Source organism: Fusarium solani (assembly GCF_023522795.1).
Source record: "Fusarium solani strain SB1 chromosome Unknown bctg00000009, whole genome shotgun sequence".
Taxonomy (NCBI): Eukaryota; Fungi; Ascomycota; class Sordariomycetes; order Hypocreales; family Nectriaceae; genus Fusarium; species Fusarium solani.
This window is the reverse complement of record NW_027072144.1, coordinates 2,783,803-2,809,146: the sequence shown is the minus strand read 5'-3', so window position 1 is coordinate 2,809,146 and position 25,344 is coordinate 2,783,803. Positions and strand designations below refer to the sequence as shown.

At 52.1% G+C, this 25,344-nt stretch overlaps 7 protein-coding genes across 7 annotated transcripts; 6 read left to right on the top strand and 1 right to left on the bottom strand.

The window, feature by feature from the left end:
- Nucleotides 1-979: 979 nt before the first annotated feature.
- Nucleotides 980-1,864, top strand: MRS44_013918 (uncharacterized protein; the record flags this gene model as incomplete). Its single annotated transcript, XM_065617357.1, has 3 exons — nucleotides 980-993; nucleotides 1,140-1,453; nucleotides 1,578-1,864. 3 exons carry the CDS (start codon nucleotides 980-982, stop codon nucleotides 1,862-1,864), a joined length of 615 nt encoding a protein of 204 aa, XP_065473429.1.
- Nucleotides 1,865-2,034: 170 nt separating this feature from the next.
- Nucleotides 2,035-3,002, bottom strand: MRS44_013917 (uncharacterized protein; the record flags this gene model as incomplete). Its single annotated transcript, XM_065617356.1, has 3 exons — nucleotides 2,035-2,434; nucleotides 2,494-2,874; nucleotides 2,920-3,002. 3 exons carry the CDS (start codon nucleotides 3,000-3,002, stop codon nucleotides 2,035-2,037), a joined length of 864 nt encoding a protein of 287 aa, XP_065473428.1.
- Nucleotides 3,003-6,602: 3,600 nt separating this feature from the next.
- On the top strand, nucleotides 6,603-7,346 carry MRS44_013916 (uncharacterized protein; the record flags this gene model as incomplete). The annotated part of the gene is made up of 1 exon (XM_065617355.1): nucleotides 6,603-7,346. One exon carries the CDS (start codon nucleotides 6,603-6,605, stop codon nucleotides 7,344-7,346), a length of 744 nt encoding a protein of 247 aa, XP_065473427.1.
- Nucleotides 7,347-10,104: 2,758 nt separating this feature from the next.
- MRS44_013915 (uncharacterized protein) lies at nucleotides 10,105-11,994 on the top strand (the record flags this gene model as incomplete). Its single annotated transcript, XM_065617354.1, has 4 exons — nucleotides 10,105-10,604; nucleotides 10,813-10,938; nucleotides 10,991-11,074; nucleotides 11,130-11,994. The coding sequence occupies 4 exons, from the start codon at nucleotides 10,105-10,107 to the stop codon at nucleotides 11,992-11,994; spliced, it is 1,575 nt and encodes a 524-aa protein (XP_065473426.1).
- Nucleotides 11,995-12,425: 431 nt separating this feature from the next.
- On the top strand, nucleotides 12,426-17,740 carry MRS44_013914 (uncharacterized protein; the record flags this gene model as incomplete). Its single annotated transcript, XM_065617353.1, has 4 exons — nucleotides 12,426-12,728; nucleotides 12,767-13,369; nucleotides 13,872-13,990; nucleotides 14,038-17,740. The coding sequence occupies 4 exons, from the start codon at nucleotides 12,426-12,428 to the stop codon at nucleotides 17,738-17,740; spliced, it is 4,728 nt and encodes a 1,575-aa protein (XP_065473425.1).
- A 1,514-nt stretch (nucleotides 17,741-19,254) lies between these two features.
- MRS44_013913 (uncharacterized protein) lies at nucleotides 19,255-21,784 on the top strand (the record flags this gene model as incomplete). Its single annotated transcript, XM_065617352.1, has 4 exons — nucleotides 19,255-20,302; nucleotides 20,359-20,795; nucleotides 20,846-21,050; nucleotides 21,102-21,784. The coding sequence occupies 4 exons, from the start codon at nucleotides 19,255-19,257 to the stop codon at nucleotides 21,782-21,784; spliced, it is 2,373 nt and encodes a 790-aa protein (XP_065473424.1).
- A 1,486-nt stretch (nucleotides 21,785-23,270) lies between these two features.
- On the top strand, nucleotides 23,271-25,301 carry MRS44_013912 (uncharacterized protein; the record flags this gene model as incomplete). The annotated part of the gene is made up of 2 exons (XM_065617351.1): nucleotides 23,271-23,516; nucleotides 23,778-25,301. 2 exons carry the CDS (start codon nucleotides 23,271-23,273, stop codon nucleotides 25,299-25,301), a joined length of 1,770 nt encoding a protein of 589 aa, XP_065473423.1.
- Nucleotides 25,302-25,344: the final 43 nt, after the last annotated feature.

Sequence of the window (25,344 nt, the reverse complement as noted above, 5' to 3'; positions counted from 1 at the left end):
CGGCATTGTTGACCTAGATAGCAGTTGAGATTGCCAGAATCGCCTTCACTTACTTGGCTTGGCACAGTTTGTCGATAGTGTCTGGGCTGAGCCTTGTGGGCGCAAACGAGACTCGGCTGGATTCAATCACTTGCTCCTCCCCGGGCCTAAAACACTAACAGGGGCACGGTCCGCCGTCGACGGGCCACCAATGACGGAACACGTTCGGCACCCGGCCGAGGTCTGGAATAGCCTCCTAGAAAGGACGTAGCTAAGTGGTTCCATGATGCACCGTGGTGAATTAAAAAACCTGCCTGTGACTTTCTGGTCTTTCAATTACTCAGGACCAGTTCATAAGTGTGTAATGTTGACGGGTGTCCAAGCTTCCAGTTCGAATCAAGGTATCTTGGCATAGAAAGTGTGCGGAGGAGATACTTCGCCACCAATCTGCAAGCTTGGCCGAAAACAGGCAAGCTCCACCAAGACTGAGTTCAGGCACAGTGATAAGAGCCCACATTTCAAGGGGTTCATAGCCTTGTGACATGTGCATTGACACTCCATTCGATCAGGATGTGAGATATGAGATATGATATCACCAAATTGCCCCGTGCGTGCCTTTGCGGCTGTCGATCAATCGGTCCGCGGAGAACTATCCGGGAGGGCCCGCGCACCATGTAACCTTCATGATTGGTCCTAAACCCCCGGCCCTCAAGTTTGGCTCAGGAACTCACTCACCTTAGTTCAAGGTTAGATGTCAGAGAACACAGTTCCCGTTGGTTATACTCCGTTCAAAAGGCACAACCACCGTCCTGCCGTGTGCTTGGACGCAGGAGAAACTGCATAGGGGTAATTCCCGTCAGGCGTGGCACAGCATCCTCTCAATCCATTTGTAGAACCAGCACCGTGAGAAAAAATGGTAGAAACTTTTGAGGCTTGAGAGGTAATCAGTCGATCTTTCGGGGTCTCGGCATGCGTTGACTTTGGCACTGTCTGGACTCAAATGAACCCATCTTCGTATGCGATTCTGCGCATCAACAAGCTCCTGTCTCAACCCACAAGATCAGCATCATGCTTTTTAAGTTGCTCGAGGTGGACACCGCCACTGACTTTGAAGAAGTCATCGAGTGCCAATGAGCCGCATATGAGAATCCCTTTCAAAGTTTCTTCCGCCTCTTCTGTCCAGTTCATGGCGACGGCCCTACTGCCCGAGCAGAGTCACTTAAGGAATGTACAGCTCGCCAGCTAGACTGGTACAATTCGGATCCAACGAGTTACTGGGGGAAGGTCATTGATGACAACGGCAAGATTGTTGGCGCTTGTCTATGGAAGATCTGTCCAACCAACCCTTTCGAAAAGCACGATGGCTATTCTGAAGCCTATTGGTACCCGGAAGGAGAGACGCGGGAATATGTTAGCAAGTGTTTGGAGCAGTTCGACGCACCAAGACGCAAGATCGGGGCAAGACCGCAACTTTGTAAGTCAAGGCCCAGATATTCCTTTCGATCCTCTTTGTCATCAAGCTTCAAATTGGTCGCTACTTAGTAATTTGGAAAGTTTGCTGATGGTGCAAGACCTTAATATCATCTATACACACCTAGACTTCCAGCGTCAGGGCGTGGCAGACTTGATAATGGACTGGGGTAAGCAGAAAGCTGACGAGATGGGCGTTGAGATGTGGCTGGATGCCACCGAGTATGGTGTACCTGTCTACAAGAAGCACGGATTCACTATTGTCAACATTAACCGACTGCAACCGGCAAAGACAGCCCCTGGCGAGGTGTGGAGGAAGATTGACGAGGAGTTGCAACCCATGACCTTCTGGCAGATGTGGAGACCCGCTGGTGGCAGCTACGACGAGGGTAAAAGTGTAAAGCCGTGGGAGTGAGCCGCATTCGCAGATGACATACCAGGCCATATCGCTCAAGCTATCTCTATTCCATTCACGGCTTCAATGCCTATGAATTCTCGCCACCGTAATAAGCATTAACCCCGAGAGAATAATATATACCGAATAAATGCGCCTTTCCCGCCTTGCTATAAAAAACCAAGTTTGGGTCATGACCCGAGCCCTAGTCGTCGCGGTGCATCACAGCGCCTAGCATGGCCACAAAGTCGGTCTCGTTCGCAAAAATGCTCTGTAGTGTGGACGTATTCGCTCAAAGGGTGTTCTGTCCCATTTTTCGCCTTCCAGTCGATACTTGGGTTCCCAAAGGTGAATATTCTTAGCCTTTCCTTAATGATTCGTCTCTGAGCAGAGCCTTTCGGAATCTCTGTTACCAGCGTCTGTAGCGCTAGGCGCAAGGCCAGGCAAGCCTGAGAGTGCGCGATCATGACGATTTTGTGGGGGACCTTACCAGCGGCGGGCCATAGAGCACCCCTAAGCTCTTGCTCGAGGGCCTTCTGGGCAGCCTTGCTACTCTGTGCGCTTTCGATAAGAGTATTTGGCTCAGCGGCCCTGCGTTCGCCGCAACACTCGATAAAGTCCCAGAGGATGCCGTCGCTTCTGTTGTATACTCAAAGTCGCTGGGTAGACTGGCGTTTAGTTGAACGTCGTCGAGCCTGTTTGGCATTTTGCCTCTGCCCATCTTCAGAATGGCAACAATGGTCAAAGCCACTCTCTGTGCTTGGCAAACCACAGCGTTTCTGTTCTCCGGTAGCTGTAAGGCGAGTTCATTGTACGGATTGTCCATGCCTGGGAACTCAGCATCTGGGGTTTTGGTCGTACTGTCAGTGACCGGAAATCTACCCAAGACGCTCCCAGGTTTGATGAGGTCGTATAACCACTGGCCCAATTCGGGCAGATGGTTCAATATGAAGTTTAGGGAGGGCTTGTTGACGCCGTTGGTAAGATAGCCCTCCAAATGAGGGCTGCGCCGCTGAGGCTTTGTGTCATGGCTTCAATACCACGCAGTAACCCACCCGTCGTACTTACCCACCTACCGTGCAGCAAAAATACAAATTCCCCACACAAAATGTTCACTTTCACTTGCACGGTGCTTGGCCAAAATTGAAGCTACTGCCATTGAACAATGTCTATTTTATTGGGAATTTTATTGCGTTTGATATTCCTACCTTGTTTTTTTTTGATCGCATAAGCGGTATGGTCGCATGACACATGTAAATTGTCTCAAAATGCCTCCCTCATCACCCAGCCTCCCCGAAGCTTCGTCGAATTTCTATCTACGCTAGCCTTCCCTAATCGCCTCGAAAATGTCTCAGACGTCTTATACAGAGAATGATATTATTGAAGCCATATTGGATGTCACAGATAATGGCCTCTCGCAGAACCAGGCCGCCCAGAAGCATGGCATACCTCCGACCACTCTCTCTGATTGATTAAGAGGCCTACCATCAAAGTCCGAGGTCAACTAGCCTGCCCAGCAACTATCCAAGTCTCAGGAGGTCAGATTAGCTATATGGATACTGAGACAAGAGACCTTGGGCTATGCCCCTTCTCGCAGTCAAGTTCGCGCTACCCTCTTGAGGCAACAAGGCCGGGAAAGGCCTATCGGTGTACACTAGCTAGCCAGGTTGATAAAATGTCGTCCAAAGATCAAGGCGAAGGTAATAAAACGTCAGGAGGCTGCGAGATTCAATTCTTTTACCCTAATGGCCGTCAAGTACTTTGATATCCGGGAGAGCGAGTATGGCTGGATCAAGCCTGAGAACACTGTTAATGTTGATGAGGGCGGTATTATGGCTGGATTTGGTGAGTATTTACCATTTTTGTCGTAAAACTCACTAATCCATTCCGAATCTAGGCCTAGATTCCTTGGCTATCGGAAGTAGCGATCCCAAGAGGAAGGCCTTCCTCAAAGGCTCTCAGTCACGCGCTTAGACTAGCTTTATCGAAGCCGTGACTGCAGATGGCCGCCTTCTAAAACCAGGGATTATTTTCAAAGGAAAAGATCTTCAGAAATAGTGCTTTATCAATAAGTTCAAGAAGATAGCTGACTGGTATTATGTCACTGAGAAGGGCTGGACAGTAATATCGCTGTCGAGTGGCTCAAGGAGGCCTATCTACCTCAAACACAGCCAGAAGACGAGTCTGATGCCAGGCTTATCATATTAGGTAGCCATGGAAGCAACGTATCTATGGATATCTAGCTAGCTTAAATCATGAACGTCGCCGATTCAAAATCCAGGATGAGTGGATGGCTACGTGTTTTTTGAACAACGTGCATTGTTATTACCTGCTGTCTCATTGCTCCCATGGCCTACAGCCGCTCGATGATGGCGTTTTTAATGCCTCCCTGTCTGCATATCGTAAAGAAAACTAAAATTTGTCAAGTCTAACTGATTCTGCACCGGTGGATAAGGTCAAGTTCATCAAGGCTTATGCCAAAGCTAGGGAAGTGGGTATGACTAAGAAAAACATCCTTTCAGGCTGGGGGGTAGCTGGAAATTGGCCAATTTCACGACGGAAAGCACTCATGCATCCGGAGATTCAATCAGACAAGAAAGAAACTACGCCTGCATCAGAGGGTCTCAGAGACGGGCAACTCGACTCTGATAATACGGCAAAGACCAGCCGTCATATCAGAGATCTAGGAAAGAACAAGACCCCTTCAAATAAAAGACGGTATTCTGTGATACCAAATGGGTTTAGGGCCCAGGAGTCAAAGATAGCTTCCCGCAGCGCAAGAATCACCAGTCTGGAGGAGGAAGTCGGCCGGCTGTGTAGAGGCAAGAAGAGGAAAGCCATACCCAATCCCAACAAGAAGTTCATGACAATAGCCGAGGCTCCAGTGGCTAATGAAACTATTTCCGAGCTAAACCAAGCAGTTGAAGAGGCAGAGGCTGTTGAAGCTGTGATCGAGGTGGGAGGGATGGAGGATGATGAAAGTTCAAATTCGGAGGCGAAAGAGTTACCTATCATACACACCCGCGCAGGCCGTGAAGTTAAAAGACAAGAAAATATTAAAATCCACTCGATTCTCATCTGAAATATAGAAACAATTTATTTTTACTATTTTTGGTGAATTTTCCCCATGAGGTTAAAAATTGCATTTTGTATGGGGAGAAAATTTTTGGCTGTACGGCAGGTGGGTACTGCATGGTAGATGGACGGATCCTCATTGCCGCAAGAAAGCCAACCACGATGCTATCATAAATATTTCCATATAGCTTGTGGTCCAGGAAGGAAACCAAAAATACCAAGCACTTATCGTCAAACTTCCTCAAACTCTTGCACTGATCTGAGGTGAGGCTCTCGCCCTGGCTCTGGGCTAGTTCGGCCACCACGCCAATGGCCTCGACCATGGCTATGGTTTGCCCGTCGGTACAGTAACATGACAAAAGTCTGTGGCCACCCCACCCCAAATGCAATACCCTCGTTGTGGCCGTACAGCTTCGCTTGCACATTTCTCAATAAAAAGGGCTAACTTCTCGAATAGCTTAGATTTACCGTCGCCCAGAGGTCTAGTTAAGAACAGTTAAGAGGAAGCCGTCGGTCGCAACCTCGGTCACAATTGTAATTAGCAGTGTGAGGCAGCACTTGATCCGACGAACCATGAGATCCAGGATCCAATTCTGTCCCTCTGATAAACATTGATCATAAAAATACCTGACATTTTGTAAGCAAACAAGACGGGTATACTTTGATCATCGCGGTTGTTTCCTCTTGCCCCATCTCATCGCCTCATCCTAGTACCATGCGTATATATTAACCCCCTTGGGCTATCCCAAACCATCTATAACAACCCTCCATCTACTCCATTTCAACTGCCCAATTGGGCGGTCTGCATGCATGCTTCGAACTTGGCTGTCCAATAGGGCTGGCTCTTCATCCTCGGAACATCTCCAAGATTTATGACTTGGTACCCATGCCAGGATCTCCGATCCCCTGGTCAAAACTATCCCCTCCCTATACTAGTGAGAAACCGGTGTATGCAGCTTCAGTCTGCACGAGCGAGCGCACAGATACCAGGTCTGACCGGTCTCTTGCCAGTGTGGATGATCGAGATGTCATTCCACCGCCGTCATTCTTCTGGCACCATCCCTCTGGGCAAATGGCGAGCCAGACTGTGACAGGCGATGGCCCTCAGAAAAGACGCTAGGTCGAGCAACCTGGGTTCTAAGGCCAAGCCACGGTTTTCTAAACTTGCTGTGAGTCTGGTGTTTAGAGGTGCTTGTGACTCAGCCACGGCCTCTCCTTATCCAAGCGCTTTGATATCCTTTAACCTCACCCTTCCTGCCACTCTTTGAGTCCTGGTATGTATGAGCAGCTAAATGAGCTCTCTTGCCGGTTGCTCCCACTCCTAGCTTCGTAACTATGTTCTAGAACACGCGTCGTTTCGGTTGCAACGACTCATAAGAACCAGTATATAATCTTCCACCTCCGATGATTCCGAGCTTCCATTACACCATTCTCCATCAACTCAAATCCACCATCACTCGTACAGAATCATAGCCACCGATCTATTTAACACGCTACAATAGTTAAAGCCGTTCTTTAGCTGCTCTTTCCAGTGCTTTGGCCATTGATTGAACCTCTTGCAAGAGATATACCTTTTGATCCCTCTCTATCTGATAGATGACAGGGCTCTAGGTGTTCTGGGTCCCATGGAAGACGACTCACCTTTCGGGACAGCAAACATTTTCCAACCTCTCCCATGGGAGCAATGAGGGCCGTGGGACCAGTCAACCCGCTCGATACATCAGGAGATGGGAGCAGCACGGCAAACGGCGTCTACACGCAGACTAGTCCTCTACTCAAAGGCTTCGCTTATGGCTATGGTGCCGAGTCGACAGACGGTTGGAATTATATCAGTCCCGTGACCGACTCTACCAATTGGTGGAATGCCCTTGATCCTACTATGGAGTACGCGGATCCAGCTTCAGTTTCTAGGCATATCGTTGCCAAGGAATTGCCTCCTCCACAGGGCTACTGGTACTCGCTCTCAACAGCAAAGAATCCGAGTCCGGAGCGGAATTGTGACTCTAGCGATCTTTCGACCCGCAAATGCGCTAGACGAAGCTGGTTAGGTAACGGAAACCTTAATCCACGGCCAAAGAAGAAGACGAGACAATCAACTATTAGCCGCAAGAGAAGTGCTAGCAACAACGGCGATCCATCAACCCAACAGCATAACGACCAGGTCAAAAGGAAACAAGAACAGAACCGAATCGCATCCACCAAGTTCCGGGTCAAAAAGAGGGACAATATATCGAGACTTGAGTCTAGCAAGCAGGACCTAGAGCGCATCCATGGCGATCTTTCCACTTGCGTGGCCGACTTAACCCTCGAGGTGTATGAGCTCAAGATGGAAATTCTACAGCAGTCGGGGTGCAACTGCGCTCTCATGCAGAACTACCTCGCCCATGAGTCCCAGCGATACGTGCAAACGTTGGTGAACTCGGCGTGAGCGGCCTTCTTTTCGTAGGCGTAGCCCCTTTCGCGGCGGGAGCAGAATTAATGCGGGATTAAAACGGGGCGAGGAAAGATACCAAGGCGCCATCGCGGAGGTCCCTCCGGTTGTTTGAGGGATGTGGGGGTGAGGAATGTCAAAAGCAATGTGAAACCAACAGGTGGCAGCAGGACTGAGACCTACAGGATACTAATTTGATTTTCCTTCCCTATTTACCTGCCGCTAGGTCAGTGGTCAGGGGTGAGGGACCTACCCTTATAGGTGACTAAGGTTTTACAGGTGGTTGGCCAAGTCAATCCCTCGCAGGGATTGCGCGTATGATGTATCAACATGTGGTAGGCGCCGGTCCGGTTAGGGCGTGACGAACGGCGGCGTGGGACTGTCACACAAAGACGTCTGAGACCACCCCTCGGCATCCCCCTGGTGTCTATGAGACGGACTTTTTCGTAGTACAGGCCAAGGGCAGCGGCGGAGAAGTTCTCGATATGTGTATAAGCTGAGCGAGCTGAATCGTCTGACGAAAGGATAGACGCAATGGGGTTAATTCGGTGATAAAGGCGTGTCGCATATCACCACTAGGTTCGTGCGACTGGATATGAAACGCGGCCCGTACTTTGGGGTCGTGTATCCGGTTTCACATCCAACTTGTCGCATTAAGGATTTTAATCCTAACGACATGAGCTTAAATAGCTCTGCCTGAACACATGGCTGTTCAATTTCTTTTGTTCTTCAGATAATTCTCATCAATTGACTGGTGCCATCAATGATCCCTGTGGAGCTAGTTGTCTGACAAGGCGTCTATTTCTCTTTGTCCAGGTCTCCCGCACTTTCGAAATCGAACTCCGGATGAGGACCAAACCAGAGAGTCTCGGCGAAGTAGGAAATGCATACAAGTTTAATCACCACGTTCGCATATGACACGTCGCTTTTCGCAGAGACATAGAGCCTGCTTTTGCGCGTTGACCCTGAATTTCGTGAACTGACGCAGAGCGAAGGGAAGATACATGTTGCCCTTGCCCCTGCAGTGGCCTTGTTGCCCCCGTCGCTCAGCCTCTCAATGCAACATGTTTTGGACTTGCAAAGGGTCAACGTCCATTATATCTGGTCCTTTCAAAGCCCTGCAAAACTTCGTCCTTCACCCTCTATGCATTATCCAATGTGGACAATAAAACCCACTCACAACATTGGCGGGCCGGTTCCTACCCGCGGCCACAGCTCTGGAAGTGAGGACGGCCCTTGGTCAGGACGAGGCTACGGATCTTTCCCACCAACATATAGCCACATTGACAAAGCGGAGCCATCAGAACCTCTCCTGCTTAACGTTGCCCAAAGTAGCGGGACGCATTGTCAGGGTGGGCCAGTGTTAAGACCGGGCTTCGTGGGTGAAGACGTGATGGGTCCGTGCCCGAAGCCCCAACTGAAAATCGGCCCCCCTTCATTCTGGGCTAGAATGAGAGTTAGCGTCTGAGCTACCGTCTTCGACCAGCATCTCCTGCGGGGGCTTTGGCAATCATCCGTCCTAGGGGTACTCCGTACTCCATAAGGCTAAAGACACCGGCAAAGAAAAAGGAAGAGGTTACACAAAAAGATCGTTTGGCGTGCTTTCCATATCATGTGTGTTTGTCTAGTGGAAGTAGCGTCGAGGCCTTTCCAATAGCACCATGCATGGAGAATGACGGTGAAACTTATCTTTCTTTAAACAGGCTCCTGTTCTAAGATAGCTTATGTGACAACTGAGGGTGACTCTGTACCCTTCTCCTGTCAGCCAAAGTTGCCCCTTTGAGCCATCCGGATATGCCATAGCTCTGATCTTCCGCCACCAAACAGCATTGAGGAGTCTCAATAGTAATGAAAGAGGAGGGGACCCGCTTGCAGCCCTTATCTTCGTTCGCCTTGAAAAATGCCGTTAGTGACCGCATGTTTGTGTCCAAGTGTGCCATATGTGGAGCTCGCGAGCTGCCTCTCAATCCGCGAGGCCGGGGATTCTATCAGCAGCGTTCCTCAGGTTTATTCTGTCGTCATTTGTGAGGCCGGGATCCTTGTTCGTCTGAAACATTTTTGGAGGGGCCAACCCCTCCATCCATAAACAGAGCCCGCGTTAAGTCTTCTGGGAAACCATGGGTGTCGATAGCTATCTGCTCTCAGCATTACATCATCAAGTGCCACGGCCGGTCAAGGGTTAGCCTTTCACCGCAGATGTCAATCCGAGCCCCTCCGCCACTGGAAGGGCAATATCACGGGCGGGACAGGGGCTAGGGATAAGACCCCAACTGAGCGTCTGGGGAAGCTAGGGCCCGCTGCCGGCAAACATGCTAACGCGCTTAAACTTCTGTGACCAATGGATGATAAATCGGGGGACCGGATCTCTCCGGGACAGCCCTACTTCGAAAAAATTCGGGGTCAATGTCATCGGGAGAGCCTCGAGCGACGAGGCCCCCAGTGATCGGGCTCCTGACAGGAATAATGCATTTGCAGATGCCGGGATCAGGGGTTGTCGCCCACGAGGCTCTCCTCATGGATGGTGGCTAGATCCTTTGCTCATCCGTGGTGTGATGGTGGTGTTGAGGCTTCTCAGAAAGCCTCTAGGACTTCATCACCAACAATACATATTCATATCGTAACTCCTGGTTCCGCTTCTAGGATTCCCTGTTGCGGAGACCTTATTCCCCTATAGCTTCCATCTATCTACATATCCCCTTTCCTGAGAAACCTTGTCTATTCGGTTCCCACTTTCCCATTTCCTTCGCTCCCAAACATGGCGGTGACGGGCTCGACGGAGTCTGAGGCCCAGCCTCAGGTCAACCTTGATGGCCTTGGAATCTTCTGGATAGCATTTTCCCTCTCCTGGACCTTTATCGTTGCGGGCGGCATGATATTTCTATGGCGTCGTCGTGACATGCCTATCCTTAAGATACGAGGTCTACCGCTATCATTCCTTGCTATCACCTTGCTCCATCTCTATTGGGGCACTGTCCAGGCCGGTCATTTTCTTCTGACTTCACCCCAGGTTGAGTACTGGATAATGAGCATCTACCTCCCCTGTGGTATCGCTCTGTTCCACATCTCTAATTCCCGATTTCTCGTTATTGCTGAAGTCCAGAAGGAACTCCTCACTTCAGATGCTGCCTCGATTCGGAGCAAGGGTGGGAACACGAGTTCCCTCATTTCCCACTTCCACCCTCTCGACTATACTAGAAAGATTCTACTACTTGTGGGCGCAGGCATGGGTTTTCAGGTGACACAACTTGCAGCATGGTGTTCTCGTTACAATCACTAATTCAGCAAGGTTTTGCTTACGCTCTTTATGTACCTCATTTCGCGAAAGTTTCATCCCTCTTTCGGCATTTTTGGCACTGAGATTTCTAGAACTGAGGACGTTCAGAAGTCGCAGATAAGGAGAGGCTGGGAATGGTCATGCCGACGATTTCCTCTTACTAGCCTGAGCTCTAACGCATTTTTCTAGGTGGCCGTCTATCTTTTGGCAATTCTTCTGGACATGGGTTGTCGCTCCCTATACTCTCTGGCGCGCACGTGGAATCAATGATACACAAGGGTGGAGGACCCAAACTATTGCTTGCTGCCTATCGAGGTTAGCACCCCTTGACATTACTTGGCCCGATTAGACGCTAACTACTACGTAGTCTTCATGCTACCCCTATGTGGCTTATTGCTCTATATCTCCCTGCTATGTCGTCGATTAATCACATCTGGGCTCCGCCTCAATGGTATGTTATCCCGATATTCGCTTTTTGCCGGAATATCGAGCTCATTCGATTTAAGGATTGCCATCTCTATCATGATGCTCGAGATCTTCACTATTTTCCTACCCTGCTGGGAGGTTATTAGATACCAGACTTTACGCCAAGAACATCTTAGCTCGATCGTTCAATGGCAACTGAAAGAGGCAAGCTCATCACTAAGCGCATGGCCCAAGGATGGCCCTACCAAGAGCAACCCCAACGAGATTATCCTCACTATGGAAGCTCTCGAGTGCGTTCTCTGGCGAAATCCGGGGCCACTCCAGCAGTTCTCTGCCCTCCGGGATCTCTCTGGAGAGAATATTGCCTTCCTAGGAGCCGTCGCTGACTGGAAGTCTTCGTTTCCTCCGGCGCTTCGTAACTCGGATGAGTTCAAAGTTATCGAGGTCCAAAAACTTATCCGCGAACGATTTAACAGCGCTGTCCAAATCTACTCCGACTTTATTAGCTCCCGCTATGCCAAGTTTCAAATCCACCTTTCCTCACAAGATCTCAACAGGCTCGAGCTTATTTTCGAGCCGTCCGCCCGCACTCCCTATCAGCACGGTGTTGATCCCGCTACACCCGCTGACTCCTTCGCCATGATCACCAAGCCCAAGACGTCTTCCGCATCACCTCACGGTTCTCAGACCGGTATCGTGACCAGGTCGATCAACGAGACAGACGGAATGGAAGACAAGACCGTCTGCTGGGATGACATCCCCGACGGCTTTGATGCCAGCATTTTTGATAACGCTGAAGCAAGCATCAAGTACTTTGTCTGGACCAACACTTGGCCAAAGTTTGTTAAGCAACGACGGTTCTTGATCAACTCGAACGATAACATTGAGACAGGAAATGCCGTTGCGCTACCCGTTGAGCATGGTTATGAGTTTAGGGAGCCTTGATGATTTAAGTCTCCTAGGACGGATTTTTGACACTTCCCTGTACTGATGCAGATGAGTGGATTAATCAGAGCCTGTTTCTTACTGTAACGAACGTACTTGATAAACGAGTGAGCAGGGCCGCCGTCAGATCAGATTAACAATCAGATATATCAATCAGATCAATCAATTCAAATCAGATATGGAATTTCATTAGATCAATCAATTCAGATACAAGCGTCTATACATCTGATATATCTGATATCCCTTGCACAGAGAGCGGTTACCCTAGAACTACCGAATCATCTATATGCTCCGACTCCGGCAACCTTCCCTTGTAATCACACTTTCTTGGCATGCAAGTGTTAAGAAAGTAGCCTTATCTACACCTTAGTCCTTAACAATCGCACACCAAACGTCCCAACCTGCGCGTTGCGCAGCCGCACGCGGCGGCGATGGCATCGTCTACGACGAACCCGCCCGCTGCTCCGGATCCCTTTGACCTGGGTATCCACACCCCCGCCAACCTGAACCGAGGAGCCCGTGCAGCTCTCTTGCAGAACAGCCCCGCGATCGTGAACGGCCCAATTGGCGTCTCACCCGATCCCCGGCGCATGGCTCAAACGCCGTCCTCGCCACTTAATGCCACCACCACCACTGCCGCAGCTACGGAAGGAGCTCGCCCTGACCCCCCTCATCACCTCCTGGACAACGACCGGTCTCTATTATCGAGTCAGCCAATAGGCTCGCACACGAACGTGTAGAGGAGTATAACGCCAAACTGACGGTCTTCCAGGCTTTCTGTGCCAAGTTCGAAGAAGCTGCGCAACAATTCACCACTGGACCGGAACGACAATTCGCCCAACAATTCGCCAACAGCTTTCTAGACTCCTGGAGCCGCGAGCTCTCCGGTGCTGGACCAACCCCCAAGCCTACGTACAGCAGCGCCGCTACCTCACCTCCTGCGGCTGATCCCGGCCATCTGCCTCCCCAACGCCAACGACAACAACAACATCGACAACAATTCGACGCCCCGCGTCGCCAGGGACGACCGGCGACTATCGCCCCACCCCGCGAGGACCTCCGCGTCTTCATCCGCCTAGAAGCTAGCGCCCCGGCCCGGACCCAGAGTTGCTATGCGATCCGGACCCACATCTGCGAAAAACTCGGCGCCATCTCAAACAAGATCCGGCAGGTATTCCCCGTCAGATCGGGATGGGCCGTCCAGACTGCCGACCCTGAGACCCGCGACTACCTCGTAGAGAAGCAGTCCGAGTGGGCGGCGGACCTGGGCGCCACGGCCATAGAGACTAACAAGACATGGTTCACCTATGTGATCTCGGACTTTCCCCGAAGACTGACTGACTTCCACGGCAAGGAGGTTGACGTTGACAGTATTGTCAGCGATGAGATAGAGATCCAGACGGGGTCAAGCCCGTCGACGTGCGCCTCTCGCGACAGGCCTCGGAAGACCCCTTGACCAAGACCCTGCTTGTGTCTTTCCTAAAGCCAATCAGGAAATATTGGTCTGTCTTTGGCAGCCGTCCGGCTAGATTTTTCGACAAGACCGACCGCCCCAGACAGTGCGAAACATGCTGGGACTACCATCCCATCCGGATGTGCCATAGACAGCCTCGCTGTCAACGATGCGGCAAGACGGGCCACGCCCTGGATGACTGTGTCGCAGCAGAGCAGTGCGCCAACTGCTCGGGCCCCCACCGGGCCAACTTCCACAAGTGTCCGGCTCGACCAAGGAAAGTGCACGGCGTCTTCCGCCGACTAAATAGGGAGCAAAGAGAACATATCCGGACGATAGGTGCCGAGACATACCGTCAGCGCAACCCAGAACCGCAACGCGACACCAATACACCGCAAGAACAGCTGGACGCTCACGCATCTAGCCCAACCGCATCAAGAGCGCCCTCATGCATAATGGTGGCTACAACCTCCGAAGTAGAGGAGGAACCGGAGCATCCCAGACCTGGCTCACCAAGGAAACGCCGCATAGTCCTTATCACCCGTCCTCATGACCAGGAATAGATATCAGCAAACACTAAAGAAGGATAGACAGCCACTCAGGATCTTTCAGGCTAACGTCGGTAAGATCCCCCCGGCCCACGACTGCGCCCTGGCATTAGCCGATTCCGAACGATACGACGTCGTCCTCCTACAGGAACCATGGACGGCCTTCACAAGCTCGCAATGCATCACCAAAACACACCCGGCGTACGACACATTCGCGCCAGTCGACACATGGAACAGCAACGACACTCGGCCCAGAGTTATGACGTATGTCCGACGGGACCCAAGGCTCCTAGCGGACCAGATCCGGCCCTTTCAGACCCGAGACACTCTTTGGCTCAGGGTCAACGAAGTGACCATGGTCAACTTCTACCGCCAGAGCGACGAGAAAGACGCCCTGAACAATCTGCTACGATGGCCTGTGCCGGAGCGCTGTCTCGTTGCTGGCGACTTCAACGCCAGACATCATACCTGGCAGACCGGGCAGACTACCAACCGGGGACAAGACATCGCCTCCTGGGCCTCGGAAAACGACCTAAGCCTACTGAATACCCCAGATATCCCGACAAACCCACATGGAAACACCATCGACCTCGCCTTTACCAATATACCACTGGCTGAAGCCGCAATCGAGGACCATCTCGCGACCAGCTCTGATCACTTCACACTCAAACTCACCCTCCCCGATATAAAACCGGTCCCGATGCAACTAGGCCGGATACGCGTGACAACAGATGACGAGCTCAAACGCTTTGTCGAAATCGTAGAACTCGGAGCTGCACAAATCCCCCTCGCAGACTCGTCCCCATCAGAGCTTGACGAGCTCGCCTCGAGGCTTGTGAACCTCCTAACATCGGCGGCAAGAGCGGCCGGCCGACCTTCGCGGAAGGGAGCGCGTACTGCACCCTGGTGGACCGAAGAATGCGCCAGCGCCGCAACCGAATTTCGCGCCATAAGAAGACTCTACCCCCTCGGGTTTAACCAAGAAGTCCAATTTGCCAAACGAGACTTCCACCGTGTCGTCCGCCGAGCAAAAAGACTCTACTGGCGGAACCTCATCGACAGCTTCTCGGATAGTAGCTCTGTCTTCAAAGCAGTGCGATGGCTAAAGTCCCCAGGGGCCTTCCAACCACCACCACTGCAGGTTGGCGACGTCGTTTACGAAACCCAGATAGACAAGGCAAACGCACTCCGCAGGGCTGCGTTAGAGCGACGAACCGCAGAAGACGATATCCAGGACCCCTGGATCGAGGTGCACCCTCCTAGATCGATACCATTCCCACTAGAAATCTCCCTGGAAGAGGCGCAGTACGCGACCCTCCATACGGGAAACACTTCCCCAGGAACAGACAACATCACAGTCAAACTCCTCGAGGCCGTGTGGCATATCATCGGGACGCACGTCCGCCGCCTATTTCAGGCATGCCTCACTATAGGCCATCACCCAGAACCATTTAGGGAGGCGGAGGTGGTCATGATTGCGAAGCCGGGACGAAGGGACCTCACGAAGCCGCGGGCGTGGCGGCCCATCTCACTGCTCTCCTGCCTCGGCAAAGGGCTAGAACGACTAATTGCACGCCGGCTAGCATGGGCTGCCATCCACTACCAGGTCCTCCACCCGCAACAGGCCGGGGCACTTCCGAAGAGGTCTGCAACGGACCTAGTGACTGCCTTGATCCACGACATCGAAGAGGCATTCGCACGCAACAAGGTGGCCACATTGGTCACGATGGACATCCAAGGTGCGTTCGACACCGTCATGCGCAACAGGCTGGTTCTGCGCCTACGCGAACAAGGCTGGCCCGATCATCTGGCCAGATGGGCTGGATCTTTCATGGGCGGCCGATCTGCCCGTGTCAGGTACCAAGACACCGTCACCGCCTCCTCTCCCCTCCAGTGTGGCCTCCCTCAGGGGTCGCCGGTATCGCCGATACTGTTTCTGCTCTACACGGAGCCCATCTACCGTCTAAGCAACCCCCAAAGCCGCTTCGGCTACGCAGACGACACAGCCATCCTGGTCACAGGCGACACGGTAGACGAGACCGCCGCGGCGGCGTCCAAGTCCATCGAAGAAATGATCCGCTGGGGCACGGCAAATGGTATCTCCTTTGACCCCGAAAAGACCGAAGTCATGCACTTCTCTCGCAGCAAACTTAGGTCCTCGCCGGCGATACGCCACGGCGACGTCGTGAAACAGCCCGAATCGGCCCTGCGCTGGCTGGGCATTTGGCTTGACAGCAGACTATCATTCCGAGTCCACGTTGAGAAGTGGGCGGCGAAAGCAAAAGCGGTGGCCTACCACTTGCGGGGACTCGCCAACACGAAACACGGTCCGCTGCCGAGCGCCGTGCGAAGCGCCGTCAGAGCATGCGTCGAGCCGGTGCTGCTCCACGGCGCCGAGGCGTGGTACCCGGGCACAAGCCGGCCGCGGTGGAGCCAACCATCCAAGGACGTACCATCGAGCAACCAGCATCTCATCCAGAGAATGACCGAGGCCATGAACCAATCCATGAGAGCCATCCTACCTGTCTGGAAGACAACACCCATCGCCGCCCTCCACCGGGAAAGCGGAATACCACCAGTCGCCCAGCTTCTCGAAGCAAGGCGGCTCCGCTTCTCTGCACGACTCAAGTCGCTTGATGAGGCTCACCCCCTGGCGAGCCGAACATGCCTACCCCGCCAACCTACCTACCACGACCTTATTAAACGAAAATACCAAGCACTGCCAGAGGGCAACTCTAGGACACGTCTTCGACGCACTGATAAGCTTCTCGCACCCTGCGCACGACCAAAGCTCATCCAGCAACGCTTTAGCGATGAGCAAATGACGCCGCTGCAGATAGCATCGAAAGAAGAGACAGCTGGAGCCTTCCTTCATTGGGCCCAGACACTCGACCCGCTCACCCTGGTTGTATACTCAGATGGCTCTCTATCCTCAGATGGAGCCGCCAGCTATGGCTATACTATCCACCAAAATAGCCTCCCGATCCTTGATGGATCAGGACGACTCGGACCGGCTGAGGTCTTTGATGCCGAAGCCACAGGGGCATTAGAAGGCTTGAAAGCCGCCCTACACTTGCAAGAATCAGCAACCCGAGACATCTTCATCTGCCTAGACAACCTCGCTGCCGCTACATGCCTGCGGGGCACACCATCAGACTCCTCCCAGGAAGTCTTTCTCGAGTTCCAGTCCCTAGTAGCATCCCATGGGGCCACTCAAGTGCGCTGGGTACCCGGTCACACCAAAATCCCCGGTAACGAACAAGCCGATAAGCTAGCAAAAGCAGCATCCTCGCTGCCCGAGCCCGAGGGCGCGCGACCCACGCTGGCCTACCTGCGAAGAATCGCGAGGCAGAAACCAAAAGAAGCATTCAGAACCTGGTGGCCCTCCGCCTCCCCTGAGCAGTATAAGAGATTCAATCTCAAGGCGACAATAGCCTGCCCGCGGGAGCTCTCGCTCCCGCGTACAGTCTTGCACCACTTACTCGCTGCAAGGTCCCTTCACGGGGATTTTGCCGCATATCACGAGAGGTTCAATCATACTGAAGCACGAGTACTCTGCTCATGCAATCGACGCAAAACACCTGACCATATCTTCTACTGCAGAAAGGTACCGCCACGGAAGCGAGCGAGGCTCGCTCCATCGCCGAATACGGCAGTGAATCTGGCATTAGGAAAAGACTTTGATAAGTTCGTCAAGCTGGCCAAGACAAGCGCCTTCTTTGATAGGATCTGCCCTCGCTACTAGACAGGGGCCGACCTGAGATGCAGTGGCGTCTGCCCCCTCCTTTATTCTCCTTTCTCTTCTTTTGTCACCTCTTTCTATTACATAGGCTTGGCCAGACAGGGAGCCGCAACGCTCTCTGTCTGGCTGCGGCCATCCTTAACCACAACCCTCCACCATGACTATCCTAGTCATGAGCTGCCCCGCGGCTACTATTTACTAGCCGTGCCTGGACCGCCCGCTGACGGGTAACAGGCTCGATCCAATGCGCCATCTGTGCCGATGATATGCTGGATAGGGGACACCGTGTGGTTAGATCATAGGCAGACTCCCGTAGCTCAGCACGTCCTGTGCTCCCTTAGGAGACTTCTGGGGCCTCACGGCCCCCCGGACGAAAAATATACATACATACATACATAAACAACCACCCACAGTAAACTGTACACATCTGACTCCATCGAGCGTCGCAGCCCTCCAGCTGGTCTCCAACTTAGTCATTTTGCCCGTCAGATGCCCGTCAGATGCCTATCTCGACCTGCATCCCATATGTCGTCTCGTTTCGTCATAATGACGCAAAAAGCTCGACTGGATAACATGCCACCCTTCAACCCTGACGCTTCCAACAGTCATGCGCTGTATCACTACAGATTGCCTTTTGTCGGACCCCGCCTCGCCTTCCAAGTTACAAGCCTCCGAGCACGTACTCACGTGTTGCCCTTTACCATGCTAGCGAAAACATTCTAGAGGCTATTAACCCGATAATCGCCTTTCTGAGTGTCCGTGAGAAAGTGGGAGATGGGGCTATGGCGTTCGTCTTTGGCACGCCTTGAAAGACTCTCAAAAGATCAGACCACCTTTTTTGACAACCACCATCGCCCAACCCAGCACCAAGCGGACCATCCACCTTGTTGCCGTGCTTCTGCTTATTCCTCACCAACATGTTCGCAAGGTCTAGAAGAAACTGATTGACCCATTTACTTACGCCGGCGCTGAGACAAAAATTAAGTGACGACTACTGACAATTACATACTGGGCACCTTGCTGCCCATTGTGCGGCCCGTCTTTGCCCTTCCGTCCCCCGTCTATGGCTCCCTCGAAAGCTACCCTACGCACGCCACCATTTCGTTTTCGGCGAGGAAACCATGCCGGACAGTGCTCGTCACTATTGCACGCCGGAGAACAATTACATTCACGCTCTCAGCTGCGAGCAGCTGCCCTCTCTCTTGCCTTTGGTGCTCTCTCATTCCAATGTAGCCTGTCTGCTGATCTCGTCAACGGCCGCTGTTTAGACCCCTTGCTTACCGTACCCAACCTGCAGTAAAGGCCATCAGCTTTTCTCTCACCGCACTCTCCATTATACTCTAACTACCTTCCTCCCTCCCGGCCCTCCTTCTTGGCAACCCCTCTGGTCTCCCATATTAGAAACCTTTCGAGTCTGTGGCACATGTAGTTCCTTCTTTTGCTCTCTTCTCTCCTCATTTCTTTTCCAAAGATTTCACTCCCAGCTCTTTACTCATCGCCTCTTATAACCTGATCCAATGGCCGAAGTCGAGTCTATCCGGCCTTTTGGCCCCGCCCGCTCTACTATCAAGAGCTCCCCGCTCTCCAAGAAGGAGATTGAGCAGTCCAATGACTATTTCAAGGCCAGCTGCTACTTGTCCTTAGGTATGATCTACCTGAAGGAAAACCCTCTTCTTCGAGAACCTCTTAAGCCCGAGCATCTCAAGCTTCGGTTGCTCGGTCACTTTGGCTCTGCTCCTGGTCAAATCTTCACATATATGCACTTCAACCGCTTGATCAAGAAATATGATCTTGATTCCATCTTTATCTCCGGACCTGGCCACGGCGCCCCTGCCGTTCTGTCTCAGTCTTATCTCGAGGGTGTCTACTCTGAGGTCTTTCCGGACAAGACACTCGACGCTGAGGGTTTGCAAAAGTTCTTCAAGAGCTTCTCGTTTCCCGGAGGCATTGGCTCTCATGCCACTCCTGAAACCCCAGGGTCACTTCACGAGGGTGGTGAGCTGGGCTACTCTATCTCACACGCCTTCGGTACCGTTTACGATAACCCCGATCTAGTTGCTCTCACTATGGTTGGTGATGGTGAGGCTGAAACCGGTCCTCTTGCCACCGCCTGGCACAGCAACAAATTCCTCAACCCCATCGTTGATGGTGCTGTCCTTCCTGTTCTTCACCTCAACGGCTACAAGATCAACAACCCGACTATTCTTGCCCGGATTTCCCATAAGGAGCTCGAGAACCTCTTCCTCGGCTATGGATGGCAGCCATACTTTGTTGAAGGTGATGACCTGGATACCATGCACCAGGCTATGGCTGCTACCCTGGAGCGTTGCGTGACCGAGATCAGAAAATTCCAGAAGCAGGCCCGGGAGAGCGGCGAGGCTTTTCGTCCCATCTGGCCCATGATTGTTCTTCGAAGTCCTAAAGGCTGGACCGCCCCCCGAAAGGTCGATAATAACTACTTGGCCGGTTTCTGGCGTGCTCATCAGGTCCCCATTACAGACCCCGCCACTAACTCTGCTCACCTGAAGCTTCTCGAGGAATGGATGCGAAGCTACGAGCCTGAACGTCTGTTCGATGAGTCTGGCGCCCCCTTGCTTCTCTGCGTGCTCTCACTCCTTCAGGCAACCGACGAATGAGCGCCAACCCTGTCGCCAACGGCGGTCTTTTGAGGAAGCCTTTGAGGATGCCCGACTTTAGAGATTATGCCATCAAGGTCGATAGCCCCGGAAATGTCGTGAACGCCAGCATGGCCAATATGGCTATCTTTTTGAAGGATGTCATTGCTGAGAACCAAAAAAACTTCCGTCTGTTCGGTCCTGATGAAACTGAATCCAATAAGCTCGGTGGCGTTTATGCTGCGGGCAAGAAGGTTTGGATGGGTGAGTACTTTGAGGAGGATGAGAACGGTGGCAACCTTGCCAAGTCTGGCCGTGTTATGGAGATGCTCTCTGAGCACACTTGCGAGGGTTGGCTTGAGGGTTATATTCTGAGTGGTCGCCATGGACTGCTTAACAGTTACGAGCCTTTCATCCATGTTATTGACTCGATGGTCAACCAGGTATGTAACAACTTCATTACGCTGAGAATTTCTTCTTACACCATCTCTAGCACTGTAAGTGGATCGAAAAGTGTCTTGAAGTTGAGTGGCGCGCCAAGGTTGCCTCCCTCAACATCCTTTTGACTGCTGTGGTCTGGCGTCAGGATCACAACGGTTTCACCCATCAGGATCCTGGCTTCCTCGATGTCGTCACCAACAAGAGTCCCGAAGTCGTCCGCATATATCTTCCTCCTGATGGCAACTGCCTGCTTTCTGGTATGTTGAAAGCATGCCTCTTATCATTGCAGACTTTTAATATAACCTTAGTCATGGATCACTGCCTCCGCTCAGTCAACTATGTCAACGTTGTCGTTTCTGATAAGCAGGAGCATCTTCAGTATCTCTCTATGGACGCCGCTATCGAGCACTGCACTAAGGGCATCGGCATCTGGCCTCAGTTCAGCACCGACGCTGGCCAGGATCCTGATGTCGTCATGGCAGCCTGCGGTGACGTCAGCACACACGAGTCGCTTGCGGCTATTGATCTCCTGCTCGAGCACTTCCCCGAACTGAAGATCCGCTGCGTCAACGTTGTCGATCTCTTCAAGCTCATCCACCCCAGTGACCACTCCCATGGCCTTTCGGATACTGAGTGGACCAGCCTCTTCACCGATGATACCCCCATCATCTTTAACTTCCACAGCTACCCCTGGATGGTGCACCGCCTTACATACAAGCGCCCCGGCAGCAGGAACCTGCATGTTCGGGGCTACAAGGAGAAGGGCAACATCAACACACCTCTCGAGCTCGCCATTCGCAACCAAACCGACCGCTTTAGTCTCGCCATCGACGCCATCGACCGTATGCCCCAGCTTCACAACTGTGGTGCTTCAGCCCGTCAGGCTCTTCTCAACGCCCAGATCCAGGCCCGTAACGAGGCTTTTGCGACGGGTGTGGACCCACCCTTTCTCAAGGACTGGACTTGGAAGCGCAACGGCCTTGCATCGTGACAAGGCGGCTTAGAGCAATGAACAGAGGGGCCACGGCGGGAACTGGAATTCTAGATGGTAGGACAGGATGAGTACGGAGAGAAAAGATGGTGGAAGGAATGGGCGTCGCCGGACAGAAAGGGATGTTATCATGTTACGAAGAGTCTTGTTACTATTTCTTTTCCCTCTTTCTGGATCTATCTATGCAGCGCGAATAATTTGAAGGCCATCTTCTCTGGATGTAAGCTCTCTCAGTATCAGTATCAGTATCAGTATTTATTTGTCAACCTAGCACCGAAACATAAATGCAGATATCGAACAAAAGATCAGTGTAGATTGAGGATCAAAAGGAGCGTGTGATTTCTTATCTAAAGGAGCGACGAGAGTCGGTCTCTTATACCCGTGTTTAGTCTGCCGATTCATAGACAGCAGGCTGTTGCCTGACGCTAGTTGTGGTCGTTCACTCTCATCGTGATCCTTGCCTCCAACAGTAAGCGAGGGTCTCCGGAGCTTGACATTATTACGCCCGGGAGAACGGATCTCATAGGGCCGGTGGCTACGCTAAGCTGTCTTCGCTTCTCCGCTATTCCTCCAGACCACCCAAAAGAGCCCCACTCTTCCTTCCAGCTCGTCTCTTTTCCAGCCCCGCTTGCTTGACTCTGCTTGACAGGCCTGCTTGAAGGCCGATTTCTCTAAGTGTTCAGCATCCTATCCCCAGCAGCTGAAGCATGGTCTGTCAACTTGAGGCTGTTCAATGTTAGTAGTCAGCTGTGGTGTTAGTGTTTAGCATGTTCTGTTTCCCTTTTCACCTCAGTCTTCCCGTCGCCATTGCAAACTTGACTGCCGCTCGCACCGCCTCTAGGTTAGGTGCCCATTTGGGCCCCTCATATAGACACGACCGGTCTTACCTCAGGTACTCAGACCCGCTCACTAAGCGCACAGATCACGTGCTTCTGTGAGAGGGCCTGAGTGGTTTCCGACGCGTTTTGGTGTGAGTGCGACTATCTACCATACAAAATGGGTACAGTGAGTGCCGCTTTGCAAACGCGACGTGAACGCCATCAACTCCCACGCGGCATAGCGCCTTCAATTCGACACTTTTCATTATAATTAGTATTTCCGAAAATCCTACAAACACCAGGTACCTGCTCATCTTGTTTTTGTTCAATTGGATCCGGTTCTTGTGCAATATCACTACGAACGGCCTTCGCGTCGGAAAATCCGCCAGCTAATTCACTCGACAACGACCGGCAACTCCACCATCTCCTGTGCAACAAAGACTCCATTATTAAGAGAGGCTCTCCCAAGCTAGTACGACCTTCGGGCAGCCTTGGACTTGGTACTCTACAGTCCTCTGTTGTGAAACCGACACGAACATCAACGGCTCCCAGATTTCATGCAATAGCGATAGTCGGATAGTCCCAGACTCAAGGCATCCGCCTTTCCTCACTCAACCGAATTGAAACGGATATTCAGGAGAGGCTGCCGATTTGACGGATCGTCCAGCATGGCTGAGATTGCCGCCACTAATATGGATGACGCGCAATTGACTTCTAAGATTGAGGGTTTGGTGGGTTTCCGGCCGCGAGTTGGGCAGGTAGAGGCGATACGCAAACTCGTGGTTGATCAGAAAGATATGATATTGATTGCACCGACGGGTTGGGGGAAAAGCCTCGTCTTTCAAACAGTTCCAGCCCTGGCTGGTGGAATTTGCCTCATGATCATGCCGCTGACGCTTCTAGAGGAAGATCAGGTTAGTCATCCGCTCTTGATACATGACTACGAGTACGGCTTATCTGAGTCGCCTTAACTAGGCAAGATCAATATCTAGGGTCCCAGGCTGCAGTCCATGTGTACTCAATGCAGGGACGAACTCACTGGCATTGCTTGAAAGCATCAGGAAAGGTGTGTACACCCATGGTTAGTGAGAGCCTTAGATATCTACGAACTACGTTCTGATTCTGTAGTTCTTCTCGGTCCGGAGCTTGCATTGTCTGAAACCTTTAAAACAAAGGTGCTTAGAGACCCGTCGTTCCAACAAAAGCTGGCTCTTGTTGCTATAGATGAAGCTCACGTAGTTTGGGAGTGGGGAGTGTCATTCCGAATGCACTACAGTCAACTAGTTGTACTGAGAAGCTTCATTCGCGGAACGGTGCCATGGCTAGCATGTTCTGCAACACTTGATCCTCAAACACTAGCCAAAGTGAAGGAGTTGTGTGGTTTTGATTCGAAGGTCTTCATCCAGCGCAACTCTGTTGATCGCCCGGACATCTTCATTGATGTGAAGCGGATGGCACATCCGCTTACCACGTTCCGAGACCTTGAGTTCCTCATTCAGCCAGTGAGGAAGGCCATAAAGGATGCAGTTGCCCAGGACTGCGAAAACCAAGCGCGAGCAGCAATAGCAGTTGGCGACATGCACAGTGCAACGCAGCTTATATCCCTCGCCGCACGAGAGCCACGGAGCAGCCAGGTCCTTCAGGGAGTGGACAGCCGGACATGGTGCATGAAAATCCGCAAGACAGTGGTGTATTTCGACTCCATTGCGACTCTTGAGGCTGCCGCAGCGTTATTAACTGTAGCACTAATCAACACTGGTTGCTCAAAGACGGCTGCATCGAACGCGATCCAGCCGTATCACGCCGAGCTCGCAACCTTCGATAAAGAGAGCATCTCGAGGGAATTTGCGAAGCCTGACAGAGAAACTGCCCGGGAGAGCTCCAGGCATCGCATTATCATGGCTACTGATGCCATGGGAATGGGCATCAACAATCCAGATATCCAACTCGTGGTACAGTGGAGACAACCGGCCACACTATGCTCTCTGTGGCAGCGGGCAGGTCGGGCAGCCAGAGGTGCTGGTATCACAGGAGAGTTCATCTGGCTCGTGGAACCTTGGTGCTTCGAAGTGGCGATGCCCGAGAAGGGATCTCAAGGAGCTTTACAGTCAAGCATGGCGCGCAATCGATCTCTATCTCAGGAACTGAGTGACGTGATCAACAGCAAGCACTGCAACAGAAAGAGTATCCTCCAGTTCTTCGAAGATACTGCTTCATACTTGCACCCTTCCGGCCCACAGTCTTGCTGCGCTCTTTGTCGAGGAGATCCACCGTCCTTACAAGTCAGAGTTGCACGAGGCCTACCGAATACGATGGTATCACAGAAGCATATCGTTGCTGCTGCAAGAGCCGCTCTGTTGAAGTGGAGGAAAGAGGCTGCCCAACGGTGGTCCTCTGTATTGTCTCGGGGCGGAGAGGATTTAGTGCTCCCCGATACTGTATTACGCAAGCTATCACAAGCAGCGTCTTCCATCGATACTGTTGACACGCTAGGGCTGCTAGTTGGTACTATTTGGGCCGCTCGGGAGACTTATGCAACTGAAGTAGTAGACCTCCTACGAGCTGCATGTTCGGAAGCCAAGGCGGCAAAGGCCACCGAATTTAGACCAAGGAAGCGTCGTGCTTTGCAAGAGATTGAGAGCAACAGTCAAGGGACGAGTAAGAAGGCACAGAGGGCCACAAAGCCATATAAAGTATAAGCCGAGCAATGAGCATCACAGCGCGTCTGTGATGGATTCTAAT